General features: G+C 38.7%; 3 protein-coding genes across 3 annotated transcripts; 1 reads left to right on the top strand and 2 right to left on the bottom strand.

Moving 5' to 3' along the window:
* Positions 1-122: 122 nt before the first annotated feature.
* Positions 123-1637, bottom strand: LOC129409286 (uncharacterized). The gene is made up of 2 exons (XM_055155036.1): positions 1499-1637; positions 123-1058 (listed from the first exon to the last, which is right to left on the bottom strand). The coding sequence occupies exon 2, from the start codon at positions 1026-1028 to the stop codon at positions 849-851; it is 180 nt and encodes a 59-aa protein (XP_055011011.1). The 5' UTR covers positions 1029-1058; positions 1499-1637; the 3' UTR covers positions 123-848.
* A 183-nt stretch (positions 1638-1820) lies between these two features.
* On the top strand, positions 1821-5452 carry pigb (phosphatidylinositol glycan anchor biosynthesis, class B). Its single transcript, XM_020941431.2, has 13 exons — positions 1821-1961; positions 2050-2228; positions 2338-2467; positions 2670-2787; positions 2868-2972; positions 3045-3175; positions 3247-3387; positions 3458-3509; positions 3801-4012; positions 4308-4372; positions 4458-4674; positions 5068-5242; positions 5307-5452. Exons 2-13 carry the CDS (start codon positions 2117-2119, stop codon positions 5418-5420), a joined length of 1572 nt encoding a protein of 523 aa, XP_020797090.1. The 5' UTR covers positions 1821-1961; positions 2050-2116; the 3' UTR covers positions 5421-5452.
* On the bottom strand, positions 5386-10520 carry ccpg1 (cell cycle progression 1). The gene is made up of 10 exons (XM_020941559.2): positions 10314-10520; positions 9796-9862; positions 9631-9724; positions 9472-9530; positions 9223-9400; positions 8088-8396; positions 7893-7987; positions 7700-7819; positions 6051-7327; positions 5386-5981 (listed from the first exon to the last, which is right to left on the bottom strand). Exons 2-10 carry the CDS (start codon positions 9847-9849, stop codon positions 5822-5824), a joined length of 2346 nt encoding a protein of 781 aa, XP_020797218.2. The 5' UTR covers positions 9850-9862; positions 10314-10520; the 3' UTR covers positions 5386-5821.
* Positions 10521-10948: the final 428 nt, after the last annotated feature.

The following is a 10948-nucleotide window of genomic DNA, read 5'->3' as shown; positions in this document are numbered from 1 at the left end:
TAACGTGGAGTTCAGATTATCAGCCACTGTGGAGAATACATGGACAAAGCATCCATGACCTTCAAATTAACATAAAACAGGTAAATGGAAGGAACATTTTAAAGTATAGTGTTTCCCTTAGGTACGTTTGAATTATTTTATTTATACATTTTTTGGGTATGTCACTTTTTGCCTATATCGATCAATAACATATTAAAATATAGTTATAGCCATCTATATAAGTTTGCTGTCTCTCCAGGCCACAGCTCTATGAATGTGTAGATTTCTCAGAGACTTGACTCAGTGCTGTTTTCGTCCATAAATTTTAATCCCTGTGGGAAGCATGGGACGGCTGCCATCATAGAGCCAAATGGACAAAACCCACTGAGCCCTAAAATAGTATAACGGTCACACCAGCTGCACAGTATAATTTGGCATGGATCCTAAAGTGATCCTAAAGATGCTCTATGTAACTTTTCCGGCAGAGGGTCTGCCATCTGCTTGATGTTACTGATTTGCCTGTATGTCTTGCATTTATGAAATAACACAAATTTTACTCTTTGGGGGTCAACTTTCCACACAGGCCTGAAACTTGGCCTGGTTGTCGCCTGCTTGCTACCATGGCCAAGAGATTGTTGAGTGTAACTGCTATGAAACGTTATAGACAACGTAATAACATCTCCGTGGAGACAAGCAGGTGACAGATTCTTATCCCAAAAGTTCCATAATGCACCTTTAAAACATGTACTAATGACAAAACATGCATGCACTCCAAACAAAATGTGTGTACATCAGTAATTAAAGAAAAAAAAAATATATATGTATATATATGTATATATATACTTTCTCTCTTGGAACATAACATAGTGTCAGTTTGTTTGATTCTCTTTCTTTTGCTCTTCTGGGTTCATCTGGTTTGTTGTAGATGTTGCAGTCCGTGTTCGTACTGGTTCAAAGCATGGTTTGTAAATATAAACGCCTCCAGCAATTCCAATTAGAACGGCCATTGCCACTTGGGTAAGAGGCAGTCTTATCCTGTGTCGAATCATAACTTCTTCAAAGGAAATTCAAGCTTGCTCCTGTACACACACACACACACACACACAAAAAACAGTTATTCCAAAATATTCTTAATTTGCTATAGGCTCAGACATATATTATAAAAGCTTAAACAAATAAATACATAAATAAATAAATAAGCTATTTAATTGAAACAAACATTTACACATTTTATTTAATATATTTACAGTAAATGTTATTGGCATTTTTGTTTGAATTTAGACGAGATTTAGTCCTGCTTTAGAAGTTGCTTATAATGATCTCTAAGGGAATCTTGTTTTGGTTTATTGGGTGTATTTTGAAAGCCTCGGCGGCACTTCAGTGTCACTCTTGAATCGCTTGCAGACTTCACACATACTGTTCTGACCGCAAGAACTATACGGCCTACGGCCAGAATAAACTTATTTATTCATTATTTCAGTGATTGATTTTTGAAGCGCTGTACTTCTTTGAATCTTACCTCGGTGCCGGGTTCACTCAGCGGATTACAGCAATCCACACACGATTATACAACAGGAGGAATTTGATTTTCCTTCAACCGAGAGGAGGAAGACCGGAAACCCCTCTGTTTCTACGGCATAATGCTCGAGGGTGAGCGTAGTACGCCATCTGCTGGTGCAACACATGGAACACTTTTTATTTACGTATCAGCTTCATGGATAATATTCTCAGATTTTTACATTCGTGTCTCAGTTACCCCCAAAGTCACTTAATAAGCACTCGAAACTAGATACAACTATCTATCTACTCTTTTAGCACCGAATGCAAAGGCTTCATTGAGCATTTAATTTGAAGGGGACAGCGGAAGTTAAAGGGTTGTGGAAAACTTTACGCGGCAGCGCCAGTGGTCAACTTGAAGTTGATACAGTTTTTAAGAGTTTATAACAAGATAATACTTCAGAGGATCGAATAAAAGCTGAGTGGTAAGATTTGTCGGTCTTCAGACTAAATAGTTTGGGTGTGAGGTTCATAGTTCCAGAGATGAATGCACTGATTTTATTCTTGTGGCAGGTGGACATATTTTACCATCACACAGCTAGAGGCAAATGGCAGCTACGTTTAAAGCTGTATTTTTCCAATGGAGAACATCCGATCACGTTTAAGGCTAGGGAACAAGGAAGAAGATGTGAAATTAAGACAACGAAAATCTCAACTTTATTCCAAAGATGACACTTGTCCTCTCAACTGTGGTCAGTCCCGTTTTGGCACAACTGGAGAGTGAAAAACGTGTACATGAAGACCACCTTGGTGGTGGTCAGTGTTGCATTTATAATATAGTGTGCTGTATTTAACGCACAGGTGCGCTGGGTGTCCGGTTGGTCCTGTTTGTGGTGGCTTTCAGACTTGTCAACTGCTTCCTGGTTCAAACCAGCTTTGTTCCAGATGAGTACTGGCAGTCACTAGAGGTTTCACATCATATGGTCTTCAAATATCCTTCCTGCTGTATTTTACATATCATATCATAATATGTAAATCATAATGAATGAATGTTTGCTCAGCAAATGCTGTGTTACAAATTGAAACAATTAGCTTTACTCAACTGAATGCAATAAGCTCCAGGTAATTGGTAATGGGTAACTAGGCCATAGTGCAGGGTTATTTTCCATCTGTGGTTTCCTTAATACTGACACCTATGGATACTTGACCTGGGAATGGAAAGAGGGCATTAGAGGATATTCCTATCCTCTCCTGTTTGCGTTTGTTTATAAAATATTATATTATTTGAACTATGACGCCGTCCAATTGCTTGTAAGTAGCTGCAGTTCATTTTTGCGTCTATGTTTTTATATGGTTTACTTTATATATAGTATAATTCTCATGATTCACAGAAATGGCTCCCACGAATCCTTCAATCTCTTCTGGCAGCATTTGCAGATGTGATTTTTTTCTTTTTCATAAGAAACTTGGAAAATAGTGATACTGCAAAATGGACGGTAATCTAATCACTTACTTTGAACCATGCTTTTGAATTATGTTTTAGTTAAATATGTTTTATATCTCCTCAGTTTCTTTGCCACCTTACCTCCTGGTTTACTTGGTATTGCTGCACCAGAACCTTGACCAATAGCATGGAGACAACACTCACTGTTTTAGCCTTGTGTTACTTTCCTCTGCCTGGATCCAGATCTCAGAACAGGTCCTGCCATCTTTGATGTTGACATTTTTTACACTCTAAACCCATTTTTGAAGTATCTGTTATTTTGACAGCTGGAAATATCTTACACTTGTAGCCTTAGCTGTACTTGTGCGTCCAACTGCGTTGATTGTCTGGTTTCCATTGATAATCTACCATTTCTGGCAAGAAGAGAACAAACTGAAACTTATAATCCACCAATATGCTCTCATAGGGTCAGTGTTCTTGTTTGTATCTCTCAGAATTTACCATTGTGAATTTCATTTTATTACTATGTACTTTTAGGGTCCTGGCAATTACAATCTCTACCACGATTGACTGTATATTCTACGGCAAGGTAAAACATGGTCAAGTATTTAAAAATTTGCACACTATTACACACAACTTTGCCATCAGTTGAAATAGTTAATGTGAATCTGTTACACATTAACGGATACAACCCATGTGTTAATAAATGTATGTATGTATGTATGTATGTAAGTCCATTGTGTTGATTAATGGGAGAAAACTTGCCTTTTTTACGCAACGTACACCATTTAGCAGAGTTCATAGCATACAAAATGTGAAAAAATATTTTTTTATTGACTAAGTCAGAACCATTTGTTATATTGTTGTGTCTTCTTCACAGTTGACCTTTGTGCAGTTTAATTTTATTAAGTTGAACATCTTCCATGGGGTAGCAGACTTCTACGGCTCCCATCCGTGGCACTGGTACTTCACGCAGGGCTTCCCTGTTGTGATTGGGCCAAATCTTCCCTTGTTTCTTCATGGCTGTACTGTTGCCTTCAGACGCTACAAGATTCTGCTGATCACCATTATCTGGACATTAACGGTCTACAGGTGAGCTATAAGTTAGTGTTTCACATTTGACCTTAGCCTCAAACTGAAGTAGTAGTTTTGATTTAAAGCCATTATTTCCCTAGTTCAGTGTTAATTGCTCTTTGTAGCAGTTTTGTGTCTAGGTTTAGGTTTGAAAAAAAAAAAAAAGTTACATTTTAAAATCAAGCTTACTATTTAAAATTTGTTGGTCTTGTTTGCTGTTTGTATGATGGTGTATGACGCCTTCTAGTGCTGTCTATTAAATATGAAGTCTGTATTTCCTTTATGGACTTCATCATTATTGTTTTTTTAACAGCCTTCTACCTCATAAGGAATTCAGGTTTATCTACCCTGTGCTGCCGTTTTGTATGATCTTTTGCGGTGAGCTCCTGTGTATTCAAGCAATACATTACAAATACAGCAATTGTAAAACATCCTAACAACTATATTACTATATTATTGACAGGCATTTCTCTGGCTAATTTAAAAGCATGGCAACGGACTGTAGCTGCCATCTTGGTTGTGTCTAACTTAATACCAGCTCTGTACACTGGTTTGATCCACCAGAGAGGAACCCTCGATGTTATGGGCCACTTACAGAGTCTTTGTGATGTCAGCCGCAGCAACAATTTACAACCCAATGTACTCTTTTTAATGCCCTGCCACTCCACTCCTTATTACAGGTACCCATCCCAAATATCTGTCACTGGCTGCATTTCATTTCTCTTTCCTTGCTTCCTTCTTTTTGATTCCTCTCCTTGATCCTCTATTTTCTAGCTGTCAATTAAATGTCATATTAAGTGATATCCCAAAGAAAACCGCAGAAGGAAGGAGTAAACATGAGGGAGGCTTCAGGAGGCAGACATTAGATAAAATAATCAAACTTTATTGGTCTCAGTGAGGGGTTTATATCCTCTCTCCTCACTGTGTCTCCTCTGTAGGTAGGCCTTCCTCATCCATTTCCTGCATAATCGAGGAATCAAAGAGAAGGAAGCGAAAGAGAAATGTAGCCACTTTATGCGCTTTACAGTGTACCAGTGTGATACCAATTTGACCTTATTGTAATATATTGGCAGCCACCTACACTGCCCAATAAGTATGAGATTTCTTGAATGCCCACCAAATCTTGGAGACAGTTATGTGGATGAGTCTGCCATATTTTATGATGACCCCCTTCAGTGGCTTAAAGCTTCTTTTCCATACAAGTCATCTCTGCCCAGTCACCTAGTTATGTTTGATGTTTTGGAAAAGGTAAGTCTGATCAGTAAATAAAATTACTGAATGTGCCAACTTAATGCTCACATTATTTTTATAGGACATATCTGGATTTTTGCAAGGAAGTAACTTTGTGAGGACAGCAGAAATCTTTCATACTCATTTTCCAGAAGGAAGAGTCGGAAGAAACATCTTTATTTATGAAAGGCACTGATGAACATGGTATTAATAAATATTTAAACTTTTTTTTTGTTTTACTGAAATCAGTTATTTTCAATTACATTAAAGCACTTGAATTATTGTCCCAGATCAAGTTACTGAAAGCAGTGGTAGAAAGTTATAATGTAGATTACAGATATAGGAAAACAACACCATAAACTATGATCTTGAATTTTTTTTCTTGATTCTGTTAACTTGATAAGTTTTTACACTTGAACCCTACATGATCACAAATCGATCCTGTATCATTAGAAAGCTCGTCTGATGAGAAACACCTTCCTATTGTCAATAAAATTAAATTTAAAAAACGGTAACAACGAGATAATTGCTCAGACAGCAGTCAGTAAATTCAAATTGAAAATCAAAGTGTAAATATCAAGATGAGTGCAGATAGAATCAATATTTAGGATCGAAAGGCATTGGTCCCAGTTCTATTTTGACATCCGCCATGTGTCTGTCTCTGTTTTGCTCTGATCTACTCCATTTGCGTTCATTGCTATGTCTCGACCTATCTTGCTTACGGCGATGCTTTTCACGCAAATCCTCCTTTGGTCCGCTGTAGAGGAAGTGTAAGAAGATAAGTTAGACAAAGACACAAGTACCAAGAAGGTCTTTTAAACCCTACCTTGGTCTAGAATTTTTGGAGTATGTCTCGCCAAAGAAGTGCTTGTAGATATAATCATCAAGATCTTCAAAAAAGTCTTCATTTAAACCTTGGTGCTTGTACAAATCAGTGAGATAGTCTTCAACATCATTAACAAAGTCAGTGAACAGCATTTGGTCATGTATAAATAAACCATTGTGAAAGAAGCTATTTATGAACCTCTCAAGCTCTATCCAGTAGGGGAAATGGTCGACCTCTTTCTGAAGGTAGCTCTGCAGTAGCTGGTAGAACTCATCTGCTCGTATGGGCTCAGCGGCTTTGTTAAAGAGACTCATGAACTCCTGATAAGCACAGTCGAACACCTCAGAGCAACTTTGGGGCTTAAACTTCTCGTGAACTTTATTGCCAGAATTTCTAGAAAAGTGATTGCTCTGAAAGAAGTCAAAATTTAATTTGAACTGTTTCTTATGTGGTTTACCCGATCTGTGCTGCCATGTCTCATCTGCATTTCTATGTTTGTGTCTCTTGTCGTAAAACCCTCGTGCTTTGTTAAAGATGGTAGATGCTGAATCTTTAAAGTTCCTAAAGGTGGATTTTACAGAATCAGAAAACTTCCTGAGATTCTCTTTAACTGCCTCTTTTGCCTTCTTGATCTGCTCTTTGTGGTGATGAACAAACTCTTTAGTGGAGTTTTTCACAGCATCGAATGTTTCTTTTACTTTTCCTGCCATGCCCTGCTTGGATTTTGATTTCCTTTTAGGCTCAGAGTCCCCTTTAGCTCTCTCCTCTTTAGTTTCCAGGTATAAACGCTCCCACAGGTCAGAACGTTGCTGCTCAAAGCTCAAACGCTTCTCCAGCTCCATCAGGTGAGACTGCAGGTCCTTTGCTTTCTCTGCTCCATTGATCTGTTGTCTAAGTTTGTTAATTTCTCCTCTCAACTCATCAGCCACCTTGCGCTCTTTGTCCAGCTTCTTTCTCAATGTCTGTGCTTCAATCATCAAATCCTCCCTTTTTGCACTAAAGCTGCGGATCACCTCCTTCTCCTCCTCCAGTTCAGCCTTTAGCCTTTGGTTTTCAGACAGCAGCGAGTCTGCTCCTGCTCTCATGGCTTCGAGGTCTTTCATTGCCAGGTGTAGAGTTTTCAGTTCCCCCTGTAAAGCAAACAGTGACCTTTCCTCCTTTTCCAGCGAGTGTTTCAGATTGTGGTTCTCTTTCAGCAGACTCTGGTGCTGGGATTCAATTTGGTTCTTCTCCTCAGCTTTTGCCTTCAGCAGCACCTCCAGCTCATGCCTCTGAACCTGGTTGAAAACAAAGTAGTACATGTGTTTACGTTTCAATTCACTATTAACATGCAGAGTTTACTATTAGTGGGCCATATAAAAAAGAGAGGAGCCCAAGGCAAATCTTTATCCAAATCCAAATGATGTATTAGCATGTTAGATCAGATAAACCACTCAGTGCATATAAACTGTAAGTATCTGAGAAAATGGTGTATTGTTGTATTATGACTATGATTACAGAGAAGCAAGTAATTTACAGGTCTATTTTTTCTGAATTATTCAAACAGCTTACACAGTTGTTTAAATGTTTGGTTCTGTCTGCATAAACTAAAATTACAGGCACTACTACCACCTCCAATGCCCTTTACATTCCCTGTTACATTTACTTACTTGTATTAGTGCATGTTTTATGCTGAGGTCTTCATTTTCTTTTTTTATCTTATCAATAGTTTCTGAAAGCACTGAAATTGCCTTTTGAATATCCAGGTCCTTTAGGCTCAGATCACCTTTCTGTAGAATAACAGTACAGTATTTATAGTCAATCAAAATGTTTAGGATAGAAATGTGGTTTGCTGCCACTGACCTGCTCTCCAGTGTGAAAAATAAGGTCTCTCAATCCATCCAGCTGATTCAGTTTAATTTCATCCACAAATTGTCTTTTCTGGATCTGATTAGTACCTGTGTTTCACATCAAAAATATCATTACCATTACCAGTTATCAAAGCCTAATAAGGAATGATAAGTGATCATTATGTAGATAAAATGAGTGTTTTCTTACTATAGAGGTGTCCAAAGCCTGTACTGATAGCTATAATGAGAGCCAGTAAGATGCATGTAGTGAGCATGCTGCTGCCTTTGGTTTGTGCTTCTCGTATGGGTTCATCTCCCTCGGCTCTGCCCTGCTCTTGGGGTCTCTCTTCTCTCTCATTTGAGTCAGATTCAGTCCCCTTGTCCCAGTCTGTTCCTGTCATGGTGTTCGGAGTATTTCTTCTCACGCGACGTCTTCGGACTACAGCCTCAGAGCTCGGGTCAGGCTCCTCCTCACTGCTGCTCGAGTGAGGCACAACCAGCGGCTGCACTGGAAAAACTTCACAGAAAAAAGGTTACTAAAAGGTGCTGCTGAGTTTCAAATAGTGCTGTCAAACATTCAACACCCAGATACTAATTGATAAGAAACCACACCAAACTCCATGCTCAGAATGTGAGTATTATAGTGTAGTGGTTCTCAAACTGTGGTACATAAGTTTGTCCCTGTTTTAAAGTTGGTGCTTATCCTGGTTGAAAAATTTTTTCTTTAAACCTAGTTTAGTTCTGATGAGGCCTGTTTGAGAGTCACAATTTTTGTGGTTTCATCAATTCATTTTAAATATATCTTCACTTAAACTAGTGCATGCATGTTCATGCCACATATTAGAATATTTGTATAAGAGCAATGCAAACGTGAGACAACATAGCATTGCAGTAGATGCAGTCTTTAGACCTGGAAAGCGACTTCCATGGAGTGGAGCCTTCAAGTGATGGCCTAAGTTTAGAATGGTCTGAGGGAGTTCCCACCGTATCATCATCAAACCTGCTTAATCAATGAGCGTAGCAAAACATATGATGGTATATTAGAAAATATGTCACAAAATGTAAACCTTAGACTGTGTGACTCTCACAAGAGAAAAACATGCCTCTGACAACATATGTATATTTAACGTTTACCACCCACCAACAATATACTTTGATTACAAATCTGACACACTACAGTTCCAAATGCAAACAACAATCCCATCAGGACATGTTCATGACACATCAATTCATTTGGAGCACGACATTGTCAAACTTGTTTGCTCAGATGCTTGAGTCCTTTAGGCTTGTCTTTTATACAATTTGGTGTGACTGTTGTCTATGTCTAATTTCTAATGCTTCACCTTTTTGTGCTGAGGTGAAGGTGTATTGGCTGCTGCAGGACATCCCAAGATACAGCTCTTCAGAGGCCTCTGTGGTGACCGGCTCATCTTCTTTTAAGTCTCCAAGTGTCAAAATGTCTGAGTGATCACTTGATGACAACAGAGACACATGCTCACTGCTGGCAGCCTTTACTCCAGTCTAAGAAGTTACAAAACCTTGTTAGTAAGAACAGGCTAAATATCCTGCATTTTATGTTTAAGGTGTTGTACCTCTGCTGAATCAAGCATAGTGACATCAAGTGAATCTTCTTTCACTTCAGCATGGTCATCTTGAAGTATAATCATATATCAGGCTAGAACTAACCTTTGTATGTGGCTGATTTCTAATAGATATAACATTTTATTCATTTCACTTTTAACATCACTTACAATCAAGCAAAGTGACTTTTTGCAGGTCAGAGTTCACTGGTGCAGGCTCTACATCCTCTACTGCCTCAGTTCCTAAAGTCTCAATATCTGAACCCTGAAAACAAACATTATTTAGGGACCATTGCTGTAAGCAAGGATAAACATAACAGCATAAACACACATTACCTCATTACTGATGAAGGTCCATCCACAGGATGACTCTGTATCACTTCCTGACATGTTGATCAATTGTCTACAGAGAAGAGACAAATGTTTCAGGGTGGTTAGATGGTGGTTAAACATGACACTTGACTGATGCTTTAATTGTGTTAAAATATTTGATACACATATATGACACATATGACAAGCCATGTCTAATTCTTAGCTCATCTGTTCTGTTGAAGATCTGCTTTACAATTATTATTTTACACTGCGTTTGCTCCAGAGACTGTAGGCCTATAGATTATATAGAAAACAGTTGAGCATTTATTTTGAATGACAGTGCCCCCAAGTGGTGATAGATCATAACAATAACACAAAGAAACGAGGACAACAAAACGGGCAGAACCATCGACCTTCACTTTGACACACGGACAGCGACATTGCTAGGGTATTTTCACAATCATTGTCACATAACAAGCTCTTTAGCGATATATTAAAATAACTAAACACTGATGTGATGTAAGTTGACCACCACAGCTTACCGCGGGATCCCTCCGTTTGTTTTCCAGTTTCCCAGTGCTGTAAATACGACCTTATGCACGACCACTTGATAAAAAGTTGAAATAAAATAATGACGGAACAGCGTTAGTCAGGACAGCTGTTCGCAAGCGCCAACATAATTATGAAGTATGCCAATAGTCCGTTAACGATGCCGCAGCCCTCCTCGAGTGGACACGTGGGTATTGTAGTTTACGTGCAAACCTTCAAAGTAGTGCCCATCGCCTAAAAAACGTCATTACCCATGAGGCATTGCGACAGTCAGACAGGTTTTGCAAGGGTGGCGAAACCCTGTAGAAACCTCTCTGAAAAAACATAAACAAGGAAGCGTGACAAGGCAGACCGCCCAGGTTTTTATTTAGGCCAAAAAAATGGTCGACATTAAAAAAAGACTGCTTGTCTTACTCATTTCAAGAGTTCATTTGCTTAAGAATTACTAGCTCACCTGTAAAGCACTTTTTCCGCTCTGATGCATGGGGTCTGTATGTTGCAGTTTGAGGCTGTTTGTTTAAACGTGGAGCTTTTTGTGCGTTGACCGTATGGCATTAATTTGGTGAGTTGACTTCATTAAAGTTAAATCAGTTGCCGCTAGATGTCAGCGTTGCCACATGACACCTAT

The sequence above is a fragment of the Boleophthalmus pectinirostris genome, unplaced genomic scaffold, assembly GCF_026225935.1.
Source record: "Boleophthalmus pectinirostris isolate CB_2022bp ecotype Guang Dong unplaced genomic scaffold, ASM2622593v1 HiC_scaffold_19, whole genome shotgun sequence".
Classification (NCBI taxonomy): domain Eukaryota; kingdom Metazoa; phylum Chordata; class Actinopteri; order Gobiiformes; family Gobiidae; genus Boleophthalmus; species Boleophthalmus pectinirostris.
The sequence above is the reverse complement of the archived record's forward strand: the minus strand, read 5'-3'. Positions and strand labels throughout refer to the sequence as shown.

Bases quoted from the DNA above. Each gene is read 5' to 3' on its own strand.
- LOC129409286 (XM_055155036.1), bottom strand. From the start codon at position 1,028: ATGATTCGACACAGGATAAGACTGCCTCTTACCCAAGTGGCAATGGCC.
- pigb (XM_020941431.2), top strand. From the start codon at position 2,117: ATGGAGAACATCCGATCACGTTTAAGGCTAGGGAACAAGGAAGAAGAT. The intron at 2,788-2,867 runs GTAAGTAGCTGC...CATGATTCACAG, and splicing joins ATGACGCCGTCCAATTGCTT to AAATGGCTCCCACGAATCCT. The intron at 3,176-3,246 runs GTCCTGCCATCT...TTATTTTGACAG, and splicing joins GGATCCAGATCTCAGAACAG to CTGGAAATATCTTACACTTG.
- ccpg1 (XM_020941559.2), bottom strand. From the start codon at position 9,849: ATGTCAGGAAGTGATACAGAGTCATCCTGTGGATGGACCTTCATCAGT. The intron at 9,725-9,795 runs GTAATGTGTGTT...GTTTGTTTTCAG, and splicing joins GGACCTTCATCAGTAATGAG to GGTTCAGATATTGAGACTTT. The intron at 9,401-9,471 runs GTACAACACCTT...GTAACTTCTTAG, and splicing joins CTATGCTTGATTCAGCAGAG to ACTGGAGTAAAGGCTGCCAG.